Genomic DNA, 25,501 nt, shown 5'->3' with positions numbered 1-25,501 from the left:
GTTTAAAGATTTGCTGTTATTTCTATTATTTCTATTTTTTTTTTCAAAGTTCCTTAGAAAGCAATTTTGTCTAAAATAAAATAAAATCTCAAAAATATTAAATGAAACTCACTTGAATAGGAATTAAAATAATTGAATGGAAATTTGGCACTGGAAAATAAGTGAAGCGAAGAACCATTTCTCAGTTTCTGTGGATAGAGAATGATTTTTTGATAAGTGAAATGGAATGCACATAAAAAGTAATTTTACATCGTATAATTTTAACTAAATTTTTTTGCAATCATTTTTTATGAACTATTTTATGAACGGTTATTTGATTATTTAATCGGTGCAAAATGTACTTCTAATTGGTAATCGTTTCTTTCATTCCATTGGTTATTGGATTCTTTAATTCAGTTATTCACAACGATCTTATATATATATATATATATATATATATATATATATATATATATATATATATATATATATATATATATATATATATATATATAGCGTCAGAAAATCTTCATTTAAATATTTTTCATGAGAAAAAAAACTATATTTAGAAATAAATGTTCTACAGTAATTTGAATTGTCTTCAATTTAAATCATACATTTGTTAGAAAACACTAAAGTTTAAAGATTCTTTTAAAATATTCTTAGAAGTCCCTTTACAGAATAATTATCATCTAATTGATTGTTTAAGAGCGAAAAGTAATTATGGTGTTTTTTTAGTACATAATTTTATGCCACTGCTTTCCAAATGTTTACAATTTTTGTCTTTTTAACCAATTTTCACATCAGATAATTTCATTTAAGTTTAAAATTATCAAAAATAATGGAACGAAATTTGTTGTTCGGACATCGATATCACTTTTTCTGAAGTTAATTATATCATTATAGAAATGTATTTTATGTGAAACCTAACAATTTATTCAGTCATTTAAACATAATAAAATATACTGCTAGAAATTTATCACAATCAGCTAATCCAGTAAGTGCACATATAAAAACCGATTTTTTTTCTTGCAGAGCTTTTTTGTAATTCAACTTGGGATGGAATTTCTTGTTGGCCTACAACACCTGCTGGCAGCACAGCAAATGTTCCTTGTTTTGAAGAATTTAATGGTGTCAGATATGATATCACGAGTAAGTTATTCTTTCTTTAACCGTGCATTAATAAACAATACTTTATTTAAGAATGTTTTAAAAATTAATGATTTTCATACAGTTAAATTCAAGTTTATCAAAATAAACTCTGATATCTCATAAAATAATTACAAGAATAGAGAACAAAAGGATCCATATACAATCATGGGTAATGGTAATTTAATTTATTCTTTATACTTCACTTTTTTTAGTGACCATCAGAGATTAAAAAAATCCCAGTACTCATATTGTGTGCGTGTGTGCGTGTGCGTGCGTGTGTGTATGAATGTGTGTGTAGCTATTCTGGATACTTTCCTATAATTTATTATTATAAAATAAATCTGTAACTATTACAGAACTCTCTTAAACCTAAAAAAATATCGGCTGTCTTTCTTTAAATATTCGAATCTCTTTGTTAAAAAAATAACAAAGCGCAAGAGTTATTTTTAAATATATATATATAATTTTATTTTTAATTATAAACGAGGTAGTATTAATTTTTAAACACTTTTGCATATATAGCACAGAATACAAATACAGAAGAATTAAGGTGGTTAAATAAAGAGATAAAATGAATGAATATTAATACATTTTTAACACATAAAAATTAAATGTGATGTCAGTTTTCATTTGTAAAATTTTTAATTATTCTAAATATTTAATTACTAATATCTATTTCTGATAAAGAAATTATTTTCTGACAAAGAAAAAAATTCCAATTAATAATGAATTAAAGTTGAATATTAAGCCAGTATACCAACTCATTATTTTTAAAAGAAAAAGCTAATTCAAAATGAAAGTAATTAACTGCGAAATCTTTACGGAGATACTAAGTGGAATTTATGTTGTAAAAATAGATTAAAAACTCAAACATGTATATAAAAAATATATCAGTAGTTCTCAGTTTGAAGAATTTGAAAAAAAAAATGATAAATATTTCTTGATTAAAATTGCTGCAGTACCTCGAAATAGTTGTTATTTGAAAAAAAAAATCTTTATTTTTTATTTTTAAAAAATATTTTTCTGCTTTACGCTAGGTATAACCAAAAAGACGTAAAAAATACCTTTTTTTGTCACATGAGTCCAATAAGGAAAATCAGTTTTTCATTGCAATTTAAAAAAGAAAAAATTATTTTTCAAAATTATTAAACTCATATTTTGAGCAAGTTTTATTATTTATTCGACGCGATAGTTTTTATTAGGAGACAACTGAATCATTCTTTTTAATTTCAATTGCGTTTATCATGAAAAACAATTTTCCATAATACAAAATCCTGTCTTTGCTATATATTAAAATTGCATTAATATGCATTTAATTTTTAGATATTCATGATTATAAAATATTTTTGAATGCGAAAACGAATAAATGATCCTAAAATTTAATTATTCTACTTCTCTTTTTAGGAAATAAGAAAATGTTTTTACTATCACATATTACAAAAATTCTACAATGAGTTTTTAGAAAAGAATACTTTTTATACACATAATTTTAGAAAGCTGTTTTCAACAAATTTGAAAATAAATTGTTGAACCATTCTTTTGTCCTACAGTATATATTTAATTCATTATTGGATAAACCTGAAAAAAACTATTTAAATTAAAAGATTTGATTTCACAGACAAAAAAAAATAAATAAAACCAATTTTAGATTCGGGAACATGGAATTATTTGAAACCATAAACAATTAAAACAATAACTAAAATTTATCGTAAGGCTTATCGAAAGAATTGTAGAAATATTTATTGAAATTGAATTATCAAATATCAAAAACTAGAATTATCAAATATTTGCTTCATCTTAGTAATATATAAAAAAAATTTAATTGACGTATAAATATTCCTCGCATTTCTTTATATAGGAAAAAATGACAAATAGATTTGAAAAGAAATAAAATCCAATTTAAACTATACTTAACCCTTTATTTGACGAATTATTTTACCATTAATTCCTTCCATTAGCTCTAATTATAGAATATATTATGATTTAATGAATCACTAAACCTGAAATCAAAATAATACACAGATGACAAACTCTTAATATGCTTTTAGCTGAGATTGAAAATAATCAAGCAAATGCAAATTTTGGATTGGATTAAATTCTTAAATTATGTACTTTAGTAATATGTTAATAATTTTTAATATTATTATGGCTTAATTCTTTTACATCTATTTTTATAACCGAAATTTTATAAAAGTGAGAAAGCTTATTTCCTATTATTTTAAATATCTTTTTATCTTTTCTATACATTTAATTCATATATTTTTCAGCCAATGCTAGCCGGCAGTGTTTAGAGAATGGTACTTGGTCTCCATGGTCAAATTACAGAGAATGTAAACCTATAACCCTGCCTGAAGATGACGAATTCTTCCAGGTAATTGCTTTTGCTATTTCTTATGTATGATACCATTTATTTTCGATACCATTTATAACTGTAAAGAAGGTTAGAAACGAAATATTATGAGACGTTGAAACTGAATCTCATGATCAATTTTTCGATTATCTTTTTAAGCTATCTAGATTTAAGTTGCAACGCCGTATTTTTACCCTAAAAAATGGGTATTAATGAATAAAACAATGGCTATTTAGAAGCAATGAGTATAAAATAATCATGTTAATATATGTAAAATTATATAATATTTTAGATCGCCAAATTATAAAAAAAATATTTGAATAAAATGTTTCACATTTTTTTGCATTTCCCCAAAGCGAAAAGAGTTTTAAAAATTAATGTTAATAATTTTTCAATAATTAATTCAATGTTAACCCGCGAGCACTCGCACCGGGTATGACATGCCCGATCCATTTTCATTCCGCGTTTTTGTTACTTCCTGTTTTTCGGATTAGGCCAGAATTTCATGCAGCTGCATCCAAGGCCACATTCTTTCATTAGGGGAAAAACCAGTTCTGTTCTAAAAATAGATTTTGAGAAAGAGGGGTTGGGGGCATGTCATACCCATGCGAGTCCTCGTGTTCGTCAAACGTTTCCATTTCTGTCTCTTAGTTTAGTGCAGTATGACGCGCTATATGAATTACGAGGAAGAAAGTGAATAGTTACGACATCTTATAGAAACTTTCTAATGACGATGAACCATTATCTGACGATAGTGTTGCCTCTGAGGATGAAAAATACTGCAGCGATCACGATTCTTCCACTGAAATTGAGACAGAAATAGAAGATGAATGTTCACTGTCAACAACAGATTGTTATATAGGTAAAGATAAAGTAACAAAATGGGAAAATACAAAATATCGGCAAAATGTTAGGAAGCCTTCAAGGAATATAATTAGCAAGCTTCTAGTTAATACACCTTATTCAAGAAATGTCGCTTCTGAAAACACTGGGACTCGCTCTTTCAGAACAACACAGAAACCGTAAGCCTCAAGGAATAATAACAAATCCAAGCATTTCTAAGGAATTGGGATTTACTAATAGTGAACCGCCTGCAAAAAAGCTCATAGGAAACTATAAACGATGTGCATTTTGTCCATGTAATAAAGACAGAAAATCAAGGTTTATGTGCCAAAAATGTGAAAGGGGTCTCTGTATAGAGCATAAGTATATAATTTGTAAAAATTGTCTCTAAACATGTAAGTAATTATTATTAAATTCACTTAAATTCTTAAATGCATTGTTTTGTAATATTTAACTACCTAAGGTTTGCTTATAAACAGTATTAATTAATATTTAAATAGCAGAAATGAATTAGGGTATGAGATACCCGGCGCGAGTTCTCGTGTTCGAAAATGGGTGCGAGTGCTCACGGGTTAAATTAAGTACTAAGTCTTTAATTATAAAATGAATATATCTCAATTACAACATTGGATTTTTGAAAATAGAGAGCTGTGATGGTAATTCAACGCTCGAATCTTAAAATTTAATGTAGATTTTCTCTGTGTCTTCTTTTGTTTTTTATGATCTTTTCGCTTATATTTGGCTACAATATCCTTTCTAAAGATTATAGAAAAAGTGAAACCAATTGAAGTAAAAATGATGTATCATTTAAAAGAAATTTATTTAGCATTTTTTCTGTCATAAATGTAGAAGCTTTTTCAAAATAGTCACTTTTCTGAAAAAAATTAAGAAACCAAAACTCCTGCATTCAATATTCATTTCTTTCAAATTTTTCGATGATCCATCACAGGAAACTCGGATCGATAAAAAATAAATTTTACTTTTTTGTCTATATCGTTAGGCGCCATATTAGAAATTCAAGAATCGTCATGACTATGTTCATACAATTTAAATTTTAATCGCATTCGTTTGTGAATTTTTTTTAAATAAATTGTTTTTCTATTATTAGTTCTTTCATTTTTTTTTATTTGTTTAGGATTTTTATTGTCTGCTATTCTGGGCTAAGGTAATTGCCTTATAAAAAAATGTGAAAATCGATATTATATATATTTTTTACTGCAATTCCACTGCTTTATTTTATGCTATTGTAATTTTGATGGTATTCATTCTGCCATGCGGCTCTTCCATAAAAGCAATCAATAAATATAACTGTAAAGGATTCACCCATTTTCCCTTGAATGCTATTTTCTAGCCGTATTTCTAAAATACTATAATTTTCCAGGTACTTTGGGATATGAAAGAAGCCGCCACAATATATTATGTGGGATACGGAATTTCTTTGGTGGCCCTGAGTCTAGCACTTTTTGTCTTTTTTCATTTCAAGTAAGTATAATAGTCAAAATGGGGTTTAATATGTTATATTATTTATTTATTTGAAATAAGATACTACAGAGATAAAGTCAATTTGATGTGTGCATTAATCAAATACAAACAAGAAACACAAGCCACAAAGCAAATTAAAAACACACTTAAAAAGAAACAGCAAAGAATGGAGAATGGCAAGCTTCTTTATAAATAAAAATACAAACAGCTAGCAAGGGTCAACAAGTAAAATATGCACAAGCGCAAAATCAACACACAAGTATGAGTACACATAAATATCACAATACGTGTCGTTAAAAATAATGTGTGGTCAAGCATTAAGAAAAATAATAAGGCCAATAAAACAAATAAGGTCAAGCATTTAAAAGTTGAAGCAACTCGCTTTAAAAACGCTTGGACTCATATGATGATGCCAAGCTTCTGATGATTTCAAAATGAAATGAAATTCATAAGAAATTTACGTTATGAGATGATTTCATAATGTTGTATAAAAATATTTTTAATACCTTGCCGTGATCTTTTTGACAAGGTTTTACGTTATTTTCAAATCTATTTATAAATGTCACGTCTTCAAGTAAAAGTTATCAGAAGAAATAATTAAACGGAATAAATCAAAAATAAAATCATCAGCAAAGTCATAATTTACACTATGTCCATGATTTACCGGCCAACATGGCTTAAATTTTTTTTACGAATTCTTGAAGTTTAAGCATAACCATCACTCAAAATTTTCAGAATCACATTATTTAACGAGAAGTGTAAATGATATGCATTGCCCATTTAAAATCATTTATTATGATTAGAAACAAATGCAATTGATAGTTAAATTGTTTGAATAAAATTCAGTTCGGTAAAATATTTAATTTCTCTTTATTCAATTTTTATTTATTCCCTCAAATCTGAATACATCAATTAAAAAAAATGTCTTGCTATATTTCCTTTAAAAATCAATATTAATTTACTTATTAATTCAGTAATTGTATGCTCGAATTAATACTTCATTAAATCTCAGAGATAGATTAGTTGATAAATATTATGAGTTCCAGTAGAGTTTGAGTAGCTTTCAGTGCGTTATCAATTATTCATATCTCAAGTTAATTATCCATTCATTTCAGGGACTTAAGATGTCTACGGAATACCATCCACACAAATCTGATGGTAACTTACCTACTCATCGATATGACTTGGATTATAACTGCTACACTGCAGTCGAATCCAAATCCGGCATTTGCAAAGGTGAGAGGAATTCTGATTGGTTGTTGATTAATTACGTGCTTAAAATTAATATAATATGCAAATGAATGTGTATTTGTGATAACATATCATAAGTTCCATTTATCTAAAAAGGAAAAAATAGAACTTATAATATAGCAAATCAACAAATAATTATTAATTTGCAATTTACAATTGATTACTTATAAAATAACAGATAAATTAGAAAATAATTGAAACATTATGAATTTTATAATATCATTGAAATATTCCTAAGAAATTCTTCGTTTGTATGAAATAAATTTTTATTTTATATTTATTCGTCATTTCCAAATAAACTTGGAAATATAAAAATTTTTAATTTCTCTTTTATTGAAAAAGGAGTGTTAGGTATTTTGAATATTGAGCGCCAATATACCTAATATATAACATTAGGTATATTAAACACCATTCAGCCTAAACAAATAGCATTTGCAATAAATCATAGTAAATAATGGATAAATGAGGAGGCTGTTATGTTCTAAACAAAGAAATTGAGCTTTTTATAATATATATATAATTATTATGATTATTCAACATAAATAAAGGATGATGGGACTTATTTCGAATGATTATTTTCGAATTAAAGTAAAAATGTCTTTTGATTAAAATAAGTGGCAATTGAAATAAATCGTAATAAATAGGCTCTAATCAGCATGTCTATCCAATTGTTTCTTCCTATAATTTTTCATCAAAATATATTCGTTGCGAGATAAAATACGAATTCGTAAATAAAATTCGATATTCGTAAATAAAATTCGATATTCGTATACAAGTTTGAGATAAAATCACATTGACGTTTATTTATTTCGAAATATTTTCACTTTCTACTTGAATCCGTTCTTTTTTGTTAAAATTAATTGCAATGGTGACCAGTTATTTCGCGATGAATATTTGCTATGGATAAATTATCCAACTGCGCATATAAAACTTGTTATCCAAGGTTTTCTCAAAAATTATTTTTAAATATCAAATTAGAATACCCATTAATGCCTTGCTTTTTTAATACACTTTCATACTTATTTAATTGGGAAGATGAAATTTTCTAATCGAGTCAAGTTCATTAATTTCGTTTCAATTAAAAACTTAACTTTTCTCAAAGATGCTTTAAGTTCATGTTCTTATTCTTCATACTAAATCAGTAAATTTTAAATGCCATCCATCGTCTTTAGCTCCCATCAATGAACAAAAATCACTCTGTAACATCATTTATAAAACAATGAAAATGATGTTAATATTATTGAAAATTATGGAGAAAATATTTTTTTAAACGAAAAATAATTAAGAAAAATTACATGATTAAATTTGTATAAAAAATTGTTAAAAATAAGTTTTGCACTATAATAATTTAGGGAAGCATCGCAGAATATTCAAAAACTTCGTTAACATAATAACGTAATGTAGTGCAACGTATTTTAATAATTACATTTTTAATTTACGATAATTTTTGTGTTGTTTAAACATAGCGTTTGAAAAATATGCGCATTCCCTTTCGTCGATGAATATTCGTGCCAAATTTAGTAACACTAGGTCTAATGATCTGGTTTGTGTAGTAACAACAGACATATAAACCAAAGCAAACATACATACGCGCGCATTTTTATTATTAATGAAGATAGGGATAGTAAATATAATGTTATGGGATGTGTAATAAATAATTAATTTTTTCTGAAGATGTTGCAAGGAATATATTCCTTTATAAACAAAATATTACAGGTAGGTATTACAGGCACTACGTGTAGAAAAACAAATATTAATTTTTATGTATCGTAAATAAAATGCAATGTTACACAAAAAAAACTTAGTATTTTGGAACGATATTAAAGTACATTTGTTATAAAAAAAGCATCGTTCCGATATTGATTATTTTTTAATAGCATCAGTATTCATAGATATGCTTTTATTTTTAGCATTTGATGAAATAATGCAACTACAACAATTAAAGCAATTTTCTGCATTAATTAATACAAATGAATGCTGAAGAAGAATAAAAACTGAAGCAAACACTTTAAACAAAGAGATAAACATAAAATTAATATCAGGATATTAATTTTTACACCTTCCACCAACATAAAAAAAAATCACAGTTATTACATCCTTCCTAATTTTTGTCAGGAAATAAAAACGTTTAATAATTTTATATACATCCAATGAATTTTCAGACATAAATGAAAACGAAATATATAAAATTTTATGATTAAAATTAATAAACAAAAACTAAAAATATTTTTCGTATTTTTAAAAAACAAATTTCGTTAAATTATCAAAAAATTTTATGCATTCATTTTTCATATTCACATTGCGTTTATTTATTTATCATAAAAAATAAATAAACGCAATGTGAATAAAGTGTAAAGATAACGTTTAAACGGTGAAATCGTTTATAAAGATAACACCAAATAATCCATTTAATGCTGGAAAAATAATAATGACACAATATATATACAGAAAATATTCACTTACGGCGTTGACCGTGAACCTGCTATTGGAAGAATGCACAGAAAATGTTTATTGACGGCATTGATCCTTCATTGATCATTGATTAACAAAAAGTTCAAAAACAATAAACAATCATTGATCTAAGTTCATTGAAGGGTGGATTTAAACCTATCAAAACCAATATGCAGAAAATATTCCTTGACAGCTTTGACCTTGAATCTGTCCATGAATGCTTCTACTCTTTCTTCGCTGTTATTTGCCGTTCATGTGCTAAAAATAGTTTGAGTAAAACGTTTTTGCAATGATTCCACCAGTTCAAAATAACCATAAATGGAATTTTTCTCAATTGTTTAATTTTTTTATAGCAAGAAATAAAAGCTGAGTAGATATTCATAAAAAATTGTTTTCTTTTATAGAAAATGGCAAAATTTCACAAAACTTGTAATGACTTTTCTGGTGTTAGAACTGAAGACCATGGTAAATTTTAAAAAGGATTTATTGTGCTTTTCCATGAATTATTTCAAAACACTTTTTCCATTCAAACAAATTAGCACTTCTTAAAGATAGAAAAGGATTATAGATTAACGGTATTACCAAGATAGCTCTTCAAGAAATAAAATTTAGTGGTTTCTGTTATATGAAATAAACTTTTCGACTCTAGAATACAAAATCCTTCACTCCGTTTTCATAAATATTTGAACAATGAAGGAAAATTAAATATGCACAAGTAAATAAATTGGGATAACCGTTTAATGAAATGATGACTAGCCTTTTATCTTTACATTTTTAACAATCATCGTGGACACACAATTCAAGATTTTAAGATGTAATTTATATTGCATATGCATTTGAAGTCATCATGTGAAGACTTACCTAGATAATTGATATAAAAATGCAGTATTGAAGATTATACAATTGTTCCAAGAAAACCATGTAGTTTTATCGAAAATCGTTTGAAATTTTTTAAAAATAAAATTAAGCTAACTAATGATGACGTCATCAAATAAAATGGTTTCTAATTTTAATGAAGAAAGCTTTTTTTGTTGTTGTTGATAATAGAAGGAATGAATCATTCAATAAAGTACCTATATTTAAATAAAAAAAATCCTATGAGAATTTAATTTTTATAAATACTGTCGCAATGCTTATAAGATGCTTAAGTGAAGAACATTTAAAGAAGTAATTGGTGAAAGTTACTCATCTAGTTTAGAATTTAATTGATTCCAATTATCACTTTCTAAGTTCACCCATTTTAACCTTAAAAATAAAGGGCTTTGATCCTTCAATTAGCAAAAGTCATTTTTTGGTTAGTAATAATTATCTAATTTATAAAAGAAATAATCTATTTTACTTAATAGGTATATACACTCTAAATAAATTGAACAGAATTATGGCTGTTCTTAACAAATGATAAAAATATTGAAACAGTTTCAAGCAACTTTCCTAACATTAATTTTTGTTTCAGGTTGCGTGCTTTTTAGTCATATTATTGACTTATCTGATGGCTACAAATTTTTTCTGGATGTTCGTGGAAGGTCTCTATCTCTACATGTTGGTGGTAAAGACGTTTTCCATAGACAAGATCCAGTTCAGAACGTATATTTGCATTGGATGGGGTATGTAATGTGCTAAAATTCGTTTAATTTATCAAACTTTAATAAAAGCTGTTTAAATATTATATCTGCATAATTAGTTACAATTTGCGAAGTGGTAATTGATGGATTTCCAATTATTTATGTCACTCTGAAATTTGTAATGTTTAGTGAGGAAGACAGAAAATAGAATGAATCAAGCTATGATAATTAATTTGACCCTTTAAAAATAAATATTTGAAACATAATATTATCAAGGGAAATAGCCATAAATATATTTAAATTATATATTATAGAGCTTCCAAAATATTTAAATCCACCTTACATTTTCACATTATTAAAATACCTTAATAACACTTCGTAATTCAAAGTCCAGCTTAAAACCACTAAGCAGGATATGATCACATTGAAATGTGTGACCATTCTAATATGGAATAAGATAATAATAAGCAAGTGCAGCTGGGCTTCATTTTACATTTCTTCAACTATTCCATACGTTAATTGTATTGTCGTTATGTTATTATTCCAAAATTTAATTACGTCTTCGGTAAATGTAAGGAGTTTTAAATGGCCAATAATGAAATAAAAGAAATCTTCACAAAAAACGCCTTCTAACTCTTACAACTGATTTTCCCGATAATACTTTTCTATGTGATTATTTCTTGTTCCTTTAGTTTCTTAATATCCAAACAATAAGCACGTTGAATTTTGAATCTTCCATTATTCATCAGGGACTGATCCATTGTATAAAGAATCACTCGTTATCTTTAGTTACAAGAAATTCTCGGAAGATGCAACTCCAATTATGCCATTTTCCTTTTATGTTTAAATGAATAGTTTGATTACATATTATGAGAATAAATATCCTAAGCATTCTTACTATTGTAAATCCAAATAATGAAAAAAACGTGTAATATACCTATCATAGATTAATGCATTCCTTTCTTGCATTCAGAGTGAAGATACTTTATTGAAACGCAATCTAATATAATTAACTGTTGTTTCTTTCAGTTCATATTATACTAAATATCTTTAAAAAATGGTATCATAATATTATATAGATTATTATAGAATGTGAGAATTCCAATTAATGAATTTTCTGTGTTATCATTTACTTATCGATATAACTGACGTTGATCGTGGGCACACAAATAAAATAAGTACTATTAAAATCATTTGTTGCATTCGAATGTTGTTTTCTTTGATCTGCCGATATGTCCACTTGTGATATTTTGACACTGTCCGTCATACACTGAAACCGCTGCAGTCATCTAAAATCTGTTTTTGTTGTTCGCCAAAGGCTTAAGGATGTTTGCCTTCATTTGAATGTTTCATTTGGGTTTGCTGTTAACTATCTTTAAATCGCTACGTAGAAACCAAAGAAAGTTTGGTTGAAAGGCAAATATTAAAATAAAAGAGAAAAATTAAAAAATGTAGGTAGTGTAGTTCAAAATGAGAAAAAAATAAAAATTTTGATTAATTTTTAATTAACTGAGTCTTTCTTTTAATTTTTCAACTTTTAAAGCTTGACAAAAAAATTTCTCTTTTCTTATATAATAAATGTGTTAATTAGGTCTTGTTTAGAAGGAAATGCCATAGTATATAAAGGACATATTACAATGATTTTTATTTATTTTAAGATAAGAATAATTTAGTTTGGCTTTAGAATATGAACTGTTAGTGCTGACCAGGGAATGATTGGATAATATGATTAAGCTTTAAAAAGTGTAGATATTTGATCATTTTTAAATTTTATTTAAATAGTTAAGATATAAATATATGTTTACAGAGTTTAAAAATTAATGGCAACGTCTTCCTTGAAAAAATTCTGGTTTTACCATTTTGTATTTCATTTTTTTCTTTAAGATTTAAATTTTGGTCTACAGAGCTTGAATAATCATCCTGTAGCATTTCTTATTATTTTCTGCTAAATAAAAAAAATGTTACAAATGTATATTTTATCTTAAATATTTCTTCGTCCATTTGAAACTGTAAGCTAGAGGTAAAACGCGTGTTGTTTCTATACGGGATGGTTATGATCTTTTGTTTCTTCATTGCAACATTTAAAATGTGGACACCCTCAATTGTTATCATTTTTATTTTGCTTTCCAAAAAGTATTGCAACATTTAAAATGTGGACACCTTCAATTGTTATCATTTTTATTTTGCTTTCCAAAAAGTATTCCAAGTATCATTAACTTTCTGGCTTCAATTTGTTTTGTATAATTTGTGCGTTTGCATTTCAGTTATACTAAAGATATTATTTCTATTCTTTAGATTTTATTAAATAATATTTTGTAAATTTTGCTGGAATAAATGATTAACTAAGTTTTTAAAGATATTTAACACGAATCAATCAATAGACGATTTAATGTAAGTCTTTCCAATAAAAGAGAGTCCTTAACCTTGATCTCACGCAATTGCCCTATTAGATGAGCTTAAAATCGATCCGCTATTCTGTTCCCTACACACACACACACACACACATACACACACACACAGAAAAAGCAGAAAACAAGACTAGCAAAAAATAACTTCATTCAGCAGACTCTACAAATGTTATTAAATTTATTGCGGAATGCAACTCATAAGTGCAATGAACTCAGAGCATAAATAGATTCTTTCTTTCGTTGTGTATGCTGTGAGAATTCAACATGGTTCTAAAGAACTAGAAATTGGATTTCTTATTGCATGTTACAAAAGCAGAGTATATATCCTATATAGTTTCTATATAGTGTCTCTGATTGTTGTTTTTCTCTATTTTCTGGTTAATAAAATTACAACACTAAACCATCACAGTTTCATTCAATATAACGGAATTTATCTATCTGTTCTACTCAAAATACTTCTAATATTTTTGTCATATTGTATCTCCAACTTATATTGGTTCAGTTTATTGCCAATATAAGCAGAGAAGAATGGGTAATTTAACCATTTAACCGACAAAGGATAAATATACAATATATTAAAACGAAATCATATTTTATTTTTAAAACAGTGAAATTCATTTCCTTCCTTTTTTTAAAATTGAATATTATTTTTTTTAAATATGTATCACGATTTAAAGATTCGAAAAGCGTGCTAATGATATAAAGAAATGAAAATAAAGTTAGTAATTCTATCTGAATATTCTGCATTTATAAGAAAATATGTTTGTTAGATATAATAAATACGAAATATATTATTTTGAATAATTCATTGAAGTTGAAATTTAAATGTTCCAAAAAAAATTCTGCTTTCTTTCCAGTACCGGGGTTCAAAATTAAGAAAAAATTAATTCAGTTCAGCAAAATTCAAAAGTTTAATACTTTTTTATTAACTTCCGTTTTGCTCTCTTTAGTGTCAATTTTGAGATCGTTTTTAAATTAACTTCCTGATGATCTAGACTTGAAACGTTAAAAAGTATTCGGATCTAGATGATAACGCATCAATTCGTTTTCTTATCTGCGTGTTTATTTTTCCGTTTAATTCAAATTTTGCAATCGATTAAAAACTTTCTTTTCAGTGAGATGGCGGAACGCCAAATTGTTAGCTCACCAGGAAATTATTTTAAAATTAATTGCAAAACTTCATTCCTACAAAAGTTAAACCCAGAGAGATTGTTCTGCTTGATTAGGAATTTTAAGAACTATAATAAAATATTGCAGCATATATAATGTTTAAAAAAAATCCCAATTACTTTTTAAACAAAGAAGAGATAAAATGTTAAAAATATGTTTAGTGACAAGAGACAAGACATCCTCGTTATAGTCATGATGCAACTTTTATTCAAGGGTGAAACTCGTAAGTATTTATATTTCCGGTAAGACGAAGCTCGAAGGCATTCGCTAAGTGCAATCGTTTTAAATTCACGTACACAGTGCAGTTCCACATGTCGAGTTCATCAGAACAGTAAGGCTTAAATCAAAGATTACTTTTTTAAAAACAAACTGGATTAAGAAAGAATGTTTCTCACCCTTGCAGTGATATAGCTGTGGCAACTTTAATTCATACAGAGAATTCACAAGTCGCTGTGGTCGACTTCAAATTTCATTGCCATTTAATTGCAATTAATCGTATTCTAATGAACTCAAAATGTGCTTTTATATTTTTTATTTTTATATTTTATGACAACTATTTTTTATATTTTTTTAATAATGTCTCCGTTCTGTTTTCAACCAAGATATGTAAAATTGAAATTATAATTTCATGAAATAAAGCCCAGAGATTTGCAAATAATTCTTTAATTTGACATTATTTAATGACTTTTATATCAAATTCTGTGATAAGACATGAAAACTTCTTGAAAAGATTTAAGTTTAATGCCTCAAAAAAAATGCTATGAAAGGGGCTATTTTTTTATCATGTTTTGATTCGAAATTGAAGCAGAATAAAATACTCATGTATGGCAAATATTAGCAATTGTATATTAATATTTACCTGCTTTAATGTTAATAGAACCATTTCAGAATCATATAAGTAAAGTGAAGAGAACGATGATGATTTAATTCAAAAATCTAATGCTAATCTTGGTGGAAGAAAAAGTGTGCAATAGAACTCAAATTAAAATGATGGAAGTTAAAATGTCAGGAAATGATGCTGCATTAAGAAGTGAAATTATTCGAAATAACAACCTTATACATGAACAAAAAACATACCAATTTCGTTTATCAAATAACTAAATTGAATTTGGAACTAAAAACTTTTAAATAAATGCGATTTAAGTTTCTACAGATGCATGAAAGGTGTTTGTATATATCTTTAAATTTTAGAAGAAAAGGGTACAAATGCATCATTTTTTATAATAAAAAAATCTAAATATTTGCAAAGTATTCATAAGAATATTTATTTATATTGTATCTTTGATTAAGATTAATAGTTATTAAGACTAATCTTTTTAAGATTTTCTAAATTAATTATAACAGGAATAAGCAATTAATCACAAATTAAATAGAACTGAAGAACGGGACTCCTTAGAGCAAATACATTGAAGCAGTTAAAGAAAATGGAATTAAAAAATCAATGAAATTTAAATGCTTTAACCAATTAGCTTCTTTCCTAAAAAATGCTAAGTAAATCCAAATATGATATAAAATTAATTTTCTTACGTTATTTCATTGGCCTGAATTAAAAGATAAACATCTTTAGATAGAATTAAAATATGCTGATGTCATAGAATTCCTTCAACAATCGCATCCTGAAGGTCGTTGATTTAAAATATTTGCTCTTATCTCAAAGATATATTTTTATTTGCAAGTCATTTAATTTAATGATAAATATCGTTTTTTTCTAAAAAATTAATGACTTGCATGATTTTTTTTAAAAATTTTATCTAGAATTAAGGGTGCGTCAACAATCTCATGCCAATGTTGAATGAAATATGGGTAACTAATTTCTTATAACATTCAAATAATATCTTTATAATATTTTCAAATATAAGAATCCTAATTATTCAAACGCAATTTTATATCAATTTTTCAGTAAGAGTTGAAAACCATTCTTTTGTAAAGTAAATTTATTTTTCTAATAATATTTCCAATCAAATATATCAATTGAATAAGGAATTACAAAAATTGAAATTTTCCTGAAATTCTTATGTAATTTTAAATTTTACAAGACATTCATTCACAATTAATGCCTTCTAATTGTAAATTGATAAAAATATTTTAAGACCACTTGTTTGGAAATTAGATTTGAGTTCAATAATTAGTAAACTACAATATGTAGCTAAAGATTTCCATATAAAATATTAGTTAATGCACACAAAAATATACACACAGCTATAATGCACACAAAGAATTTTGTCGATTAAAATATTAATTAATAGTAAAGTACATTAGCTTGCGTAAATTTAGTCTAAAATCCCAAGCAAACTCGTCTTGCTGAGTCGCATTTAATTTAGCTATCTATAATTGCCTGAAATATACCATTATCGGAAATTTGCATTTGAAACATCTAGTTTAGACACCTCTATTACTCGTTACAAGCCAAATCCTAACTACTCATCGATCTTCCCGGCGTATTTATTCAGGTGACAGGATACGGAAAAAATGTGTCAAAATAAAGTAAAATGCCGCAGAAAAAGTGCAAGAATAAATATGCTGTGACATGAGTTATTCGATATTTAACAGATTTCGTGTATTTTAGGTTTTGTTACATTGTAAATAAAAATTCTGGAGTTTAATCAAGTTTAATCAAGTATTCATGATTTAATGAATTTTCTTTCATTTCTGAAATAGAATAGCCTATTATATGCAATATATATATATATATATATATATATATATATTGCATTCCTTTTTCAAATTCATAGAATTTGTCAATAAACTCCTTGAATTCTTTGTCCTTTTTAAGCAATTCATTTTAAATTCAATTATTGAATTACATTATACTGAAACAAATCTAAATTTGCTGAAAAACAGAATCTTGCAGTGGAACCAAACATTTTTGAATGTAAGGTAATCAGATAAACATAAGAAGGTTCCTATCATACTCAAAAAAATACAGAAGGTTACTTTCGTTTTGAAACACGAATAATTTTAACTATAAATTATTATTTATGCGTTACAAATTAGTTTTTAAATAATGATTAAAATTATTGTTAAATAAGGAGTATAATCTTTTAGACGAATAAAATGATGAGCATAAATTAAATTAAACTTTTAGACAAATAAAATAATGAGTATAAATCAAATTAAATAATGAGTCGAATTTTAAACAGAGAAATAAACACAGTATTCTTTGATCCAATATTCATAATCCAGAAGTTTCCCTTGACTTTTCCAGAAATTTCTTTTTCCCTTGCATTTAAGCCGGTAATAACTTCATCCATCGAGTGCTTATATTTTTTTTAAGTTCAAATATAGTTTTCTTTAGAAAAGATACTTACACTTCCTTGGAAAAAGCCACTGAGCCCATTGATAGTGAATTGAGGTTTTGTCGGCTTTCAGGACGACGATTTTATAGTATTTCATTTATCTTATAGAGTTCTTTTTTTTTTTTACAATACCTGCGTATCCATAATTTTTGTCGTGATTTATCCAATTACTCTAAGGTTACTATTATATATTTTATTCGAAAAGGAACTCAAATTGTATTTTGTACTTTTTAATAATCACATTAATTTTGAAATTATTCTACCTCCATAAAGTTATAGCTAAAACAAATTCAAACATTTTATAACAAATTACGATTTTCCTATACCATAGTTCCATAAATCACACTGTGTCGTTAATGTTAAGATTTTACATTAAAAATTTAACAAATAGACTTAAATAATTGGGATTTTTTTTCAAATGCTTAATATTTCAAATATTACTTCTTTCACAAAAACGAAATTGATTAATTTACAGAAGTGCTATTTTTTCAATTTATTCTATTCAATTTTTGTGGACTTTTAAATTTATCTAAAATAAAAACAACATTGCAAAAAAATAATTAAAATCTTAAAAGAAAATCATTGAACATCTTATCCCTTGAACTATTATTACATTATAAAATTAATTTATAAATGTAATAATATTTTTTGGAATTTCGCTATTCTCACATTTCTTCAGAATCAAGCAATGTGAAGAAAATTTAAAGTGCAGTTGCTCTTCACTATGATATGATTGAAAGTATATTCACATATTCACTATTTCGACCCGCCACTTAGGCACACGGATTTTTCTGAATGACTGGATCACCTCAACAACATTGGTGGGAAGGTTGATTCCTAAGGTCCATTGGTCATGATACAACTCTTACAGTGGAAATCATGTTCCATTATTGATTCGGGGTTAATCGACCCCACACCATTTCTGTACCCATCCAGGCTGTGAGAACCAATCACCATACTGGTGGCTTCTCATCCTCATATCTGAAGTACCCCCCTTCCGGAGGGATATAAGTGGACGTATAAAGATATAGACAGAAAATTAAAGAAATGTATTGCACAATGTGCAGGACAGTGGAAGAATTCGGGAATAATATGAGTTATACATCTATAAAAATTTGAGGTTAAAAAACATATTTCTGATCTTACATAAAATATTGAATTGAAAATTTTAATTGCTGTTATCTCTTCGAAACAGTTAGTCACGAAAGTCAGCTAGTTCGTAATAAATCTCAATGATTTATTAACGACAGTCCAATGTACAATTCACGAAATTTCACAACATTTCACACTGTAACAAACATTCGCACCTATACTAAACATATCAAAATGCTGTCAAAACGTAGGGTGTACATAGCAGGAGTTTATTAATTGACATACACAATTCATGACTGTTTAATCATGAATCCACTAAACCTGTCATATCAGTTATTAAGCAAGTCACATTTGAGAGTGAAATGATATTTCATTTGATACACTGTTTCATTAATTTTTCTTTCAATATATATATGATGAAACAGAAACTAAGATAAAAGATTTATTGCATATCATCAGACATTATTTGACATGTTTAAGGAGTTCTATGTTTGCACTAGTAAACATAGTCATCGCTGAAATGAATAATAATTATGTTGTCACCATGGATATAAACGGTTGGTGGAATTACAAAGCAGAGTTTATAAGATTGGTAAAACAAATCCAAGATTTCCAACAACAGAATTAAAGTGAATTCCACTTTCTTGCCTTTCGGAGCTTAATATTGTATTACCCATGAATTCATTTAAATCAGAAATAATAAAGTTAAAATCTTTATGTTATCCCTCAAGAAAATTTTAAAAATTCATTTAGAGAGCCAAATTTTGGTTTTCAAAAAGTTCAATTAGTTAAATTGTTTTTAAGCCCAAAATGAGGTATTTTAAATAGATATCAATATTTGTATTTAAATCAGAGAAAAAAATATAAATTTACATCAGAGAATAAATATTCCTCTTAAAACCATTTAGTACAGACATTAAATTTATGTATGTACTTAGCCATAAACTAATAAAAAAATTTGGAAGTTAAAATTTTTTTTTCTGCTTTTCCTTTAAAAGTCAAGTTATTTGAAACGATTCAAGGGACATTTGATTAGATACTTTATAAGGATATTTGGGAACATATATAAATTGGTTATTAATTAAGTGTTGAGGTACCTTAAAAATGTTTACGAACTTTTCACAAATAGAAAATGTACATTAAAGTCAATTATTCTAATTGCGACCAACAGAAAAAAAGAAAATTCTGTATTATCTTAAAATAAACTTCCGTTATTAATGTCATACTAGTATAAGTTATAAATCATTAAAAAAATGTTTTTTTTATGCTACAATGAGGTATTAAATTTTATGAAGTATTTAATAGGGGGTAAACATATACAGCCTTATAAAACAAATGATTTTTACATAAATAATTTAACTATAATTACCGAACACAATTATTGAGAAATGGACATAAGAACATGACTTGAAAGATATATTTTAAATCACACGAAGTAAATTTTATATCACATTTAATTTTTCTACTGATATTTGTTCTCTGATTAGATTAATGATAAAATAAGATTTTTTATTAATTTCCAGACATAGCATTATTATATTTTTACACTCTTTTATTGAATGCCTTCTATTTAAAGAGAAGGAAGGCACACCATACAAAATGCATGCAGAAAAAATACTAAACATTACTTATTGAGTTTCCAAATTAAAAATTTCAATATATCCTAATAATTATGTGGGAAAATCAATGGTATTGATAGCTACATTTATGGTTTAAGCAATCTCCTAGATTTTGACGAAACTGCTATGATTTGTAGCAATCTATCAGTCAATTTTCTTTATATTATTTATTAATTATTATTTCTATTAATTTTTATAGGAATATGGGTTGGAAAATTATATTATTTATAAAATTTTAAATTTAGCAGATTAAATATAAAATACTATGTTAATTCCTTCAGAATCAAAAACAGAAAAAAGGATTATATTATACTCAGTAAATTTTTTACAATAAATTTATTATTATTATTATTTAAAAGTACAAAATACAAATAAAAATCCTTATAATACAAATAACAAAGAAAGCTTGCAATAGAACAAGCTATTTTGTTTTTTCTTAACTTAGAAATTACAAAAAAATAAATATATTAATGATAATAGTTCTCTATCGACGTTATTTTTTCATTTTTTTTTATTATTCAGTTTCCAATAAACAAGCAATAAAAGTGACAGCTACTTTCATGCCAAAGCTTAAGACTTTTCCCACGAAAATCGAAACATCATGATTCCTGAGTAAGATGAGTAAAATCTAATCAAACACGTGTGTTTCCTTTCAGAGATCATAAACTATCCATTAGACCGGAAAAAAGGCCAATAAACCTATAGATTTATTAGATGCGATATAAAACTGACCAATCCATCAAATGGCGTGATATCTAAAGAAAAGCAAGGCTTGTTTTAACCACAATATGACCTTAAATGATCTCTCATTTTAAATAGGGTTTCATAAATTAAGCATTTTCTAGGAAACAAGAGGAAAGGGTCAATAGCTCAATGTGTCACGGTTTGACTCTGAGAATTACAATTCTTAACATTCAACCACACGAAATGAGAGATCGTAAGTATTTGATGAGATTATTAAGCAGAATTATAGATATTTTTTCTTGGATCTAGCTAGAAAAGAAAATATGTTATTATTACGTATCATATCATGAGAAAAATTTCATTAAATCAGTCATTTTATCATTTATCTGTAATCTATACCCTAGTAATTGTATCATCGGCTTAAAGTTCAATAATTTTTTCGATACGTCTGGATTTTTGCATAATCAATTAATTTATACTGAGTATACTGATATCAAAAATTAAATACCATCACTCAGTAATGAACAGGTTATAAAGAAATCAATAATTCCCTAATTTATATTTGACGAAAATCAAATATTTCATTAACAACGTTAGATTTTCTTATTCGCCTGGACACAAAAAGTTTTGTATTAAATAAATCTTTGCAAATTTGGATGTTCTATGTGCTTAATGTGATTAATAATAACTAATTATAAATGTTAATTATTTTCTTGATAATCTTTGTTTTTTGTAATTACTATGATTTCACATTATTTTTTAAAGCAAATCTTCATAAAAATAATTTTGAAAACTCATATCAATCTCTCTTGGTAATCTTTTGAATCTGCGAGAATAAAGATCAAATAATCCTGCCATGATTAAAAAAATTGCTTCCCATTGAAATTATCCCTTTTTTTTTTTCAAGATTTTTTTTTGTTTGAATTTTGAAACTGTAAAAAAAAGCTATTTACCTTAAGAAAGTATTTTTCTAAATAGAAAGTAAATTAATGTAAATTTATTTAAATATTTATCAGATCTTCTTGGTAATGCTTTCTTAAATGAAGAATATAACAGAAGAGTAATCAATGTCTTATATGCATTTTTTTTAATTCTATATGAGAAAAATATTGGCATTTTGATAGACACCCAAGAATCTTTAAACCGAATTGAATTTATACTGATAATAAGATACCTGAATATTAATCCAAAATTAATATTTCACATCATTATTCAGAAAATTGTGCTTAAGCTAGCAAACAAATGCACTGATTTTATTTAGTTCTTTACTATACAATTATTAAGTTTCATATTCACTCCATTTAAAGCAAGCATCGATTCAGAAATAATAAAAAAATAAATGTAACAGAGGATATGCAGCTAATATTGCTGTCGTAAAATAAAAGAAATAGGAAATAAAAAAAAATTATCTTACTAAAAATTTATATATGTTTTACCACTGTTTCTTTTTTTAGAATAATCTTATATTGTTATATTGTTAACAAGCAGTATTACCTCTTTAAATTCTCCATACTTTATAACAGGATGAAAAACTTTTCCGGAATCAACATGGTATTGTTTTGACTTCATTTTTCAAGTAGTAAAAATATGGGTTCTTTGTTTCTCTCCCATGCGAACAAAACCCCCAACAAGAATACCCATACGTTAAAAAAAAACAATGAATCATCTCACGGTATTTTAAAATTTAAATGAACTAGTAAACCTATTAGCCATCTATATATTCATTACAGATACTGAATAACCCAAATAATATGAGGAAACATCGTATATTATATTTTACTGATTTTCTTTCTGCACAATAGTGGTACATAAATGTGATTATATTAAGATAGGTTTATCTCCATGCTTTCATTAAGCGTCATATTCAAGTCCCTGATTTAAACTTACTTATTCATCAAAGCCTTAATCGTTCTGCAAAAAAATGTAGATAATGTAATAAAGAGATGGTAAACATATCCAACAAAGGACAACTTCTTATATGTCTACGTCCGGAGATATTAGAATGGATACCTGTAGGATACATAAGCAATTTCTCTAAAGATGCTTGAAGAATTAGCTGTTTTAAAATCTAAAAATGATTGTAGATAATTTATTTTTAATGTGCTAGTTACCAACATTAATTTTTAGTTTGAAAAATCGTATTTTATTAGTTAGATCATTCTATCAAAGCAATGATTTTGCAACGAACTGTTTAATGGAAATTCTGTCATTACATGTGGCGCTTCAAATACATCCATCCAATCACTGCTAAAGTTTCGAAAAATGACACTGATATTAAATACTGTATACGAATATTTATCTTAGAAAAAGAAAACCCGTATCTATAGAAGTAGTAGAGGGATTAAGAGATGAATTTCAAGCAAACATTATTGTTCACTGTGCATGAAAGGCTTTTTAAATGCCATGTTTAGTTGTTTGTAAGGTAAACTTAATTTTCATTTATATATCACGAGAATTTCCTACTTGTAAAATTCGTGTTCATGCTCGTGAAATTCTCCTAAAATAATAGTATGGTATTTATTGTTTGCAGCATTTAATATAGGTCAATACATTTTCAAAAAGTTAACTTCATCATGTCCATTGATATGTTCAATCATTTAGCAGTGCCTTATATTGATGCTAGAGAACGAAAACATCAGAATTTTCTGCAATTCTTATGAAAAATCAGTGCATAATCCTTATGCAAAAAAAAAAAGATGTTGTACACATTGTAAGTTGTGTTACGCAAGTTCTTGAAATGAACGAAATGAACGAATCAACAGCTGTAGATTAGATCATATTGGCCTACACGAGCTTCAGACTTATGTAAATTTGAATGGCAAAATATGAAACATCGCTATGAAATAATATTACATGAACAAATAATATCATTATAATAATTTCATTTTTTTAAAATTTCATTGAGATCCATTGCTTCATGAAGATTTAAATTGCAAAATATTTGGAATTACAATCAGATAATATTCTCTATTTTTTGTAAAATAAATGCAATGATTATAACGATTTGTAAGATAAATGCAATGCAAGATAATTACAATGCATAAATGCGATGATAATAATGTAATTTCGAAGCGAAATGCTGGAAAAAGATGATATATACTTTCTATAATTTTGCTTTTGATCTCAATAATTAGTTATATTTAATTTTTTTTCAAATCGTGTTCAAATGGATGTAAATATTTTACTTATTTTTAAAAGAATAAATATGATGTATTAATTACAAATATAAATTGAATTTTAAAAATATTTCATCTTATAAGACTTTATTTTTATAACATTAATTAATATTTTATGCACTGTTAAAAATAAAACAGTTTTATTTAAATCAATTTAATAAATCGAAACGTTCAAGAAACGGAATATTCAGTTTATTTGACCTATTTTTAAGAAAACACATTCTATTCGTTACTAAAATATTACTCTGAACGTTATTAAAATAATTCCCAATTTAACGAATAGCTCTGCTAAAAACAAACGAAGCGGAAGGGAGAACTTTAATTGTCTATTATTGCAAGCGAGCAGGAAACAGCCATTATCTTTTTTCTTTATTTTATGTAATCCTTATTTTTCAAACTCTCTTCATTAAAGAAGTTGAACTTCATGTTTAAATAAAAGAAAAAACGGGATTAACTTTGAATTTTTCGCAGCAAAATTTGTAGAAACATTATTCTCTTAAAACAAGTTTTTCAAAAATGAATTTTTTCCATATTCTTTAATTATATTCAAATCAAAGTTACATCGTTTTGAGTATGAAAATTTTAATTTGGAATAGTAGTTTGTATATCATGGTGAAATAAAATCTATTAATTTCAAAATAAAATTTTAGTGGGGATTGTAGAAAAGAGGAAAAACAGAAAAGTTATAATTTATTTAATGAAGATACTTGAAAATAAGATTGCTGGCTTAGTCCGAAGTTTAGAAACTTACTTTTGAGATTTTATATTCTTTACTTTTTTTATGATAAAGAACAAAAACTATCCTCGATGGGTACAGCGTATCAGTGTCGTTAAATTGTCTATAGAGTTATTTGAGTTTTTCTCTGATAAGTTCAAAAAAGAAACCGAAATTCAACAACTAGGATACCAGTCAGAGACTAGCTCCTTCGTGAATAAAAAATTTCTGTCAATAAATAAGATGGTCAAATTGTACATGAATGTTAAAA

General features: G+C 26.3%; 1 protein-coding gene across 3 annotated transcripts in view; it reads left to right on the top strand.

Annotated features, from left to right (window-relative positions):
* Nucleotides 1–25,501, top strand: part of LOC129966168 (diuretic hormone receptor-like) — a 241,225-nt gene that overhangs the window by 173,885 nt on the left and 41,839 nt on the right. For all 3 annotated transcript variants that reach the window (XM_056080562.1, XM_056080563.1, XM_056080564.1), the window contains exons 3-7: nt 1,015–1,131; nt 3,399–3,502; nt 5,706–5,806; nt 6,922–7,042; nt 10,962–11,112. In XM_056080562.1, coding sequence (XP_055936537.1) covers nt 1,015–1,131; nt 3,399–3,502; nt 5,706–5,806; nt 6,922–7,042; nt 10,962–11,112 — 594 coding nt within the window. The remainder of the gene's footprint in view (nt 1–1,014; nt 1,132–3,398; nt 3,503–5,705; nt 5,807–6,921; nt 7,043–10,961; nt 11,113–25,501) is intronic.

This window comes from Argiope bruennichi, chromosome 4, assembly GCF_947563725.1.
Source record: "Argiope bruennichi chromosome 4, qqArgBrue1.1, whole genome shotgun sequence".
Taxonomy (NCBI): domain Eukaryota; kingdom Metazoa; phylum Arthropoda; class Arachnida; order Araneae; family Araneidae; genus Argiope; species Argiope bruennichi.
This window is presented reverse-complemented; position numbering and strand designations above follow the sequence as displayed.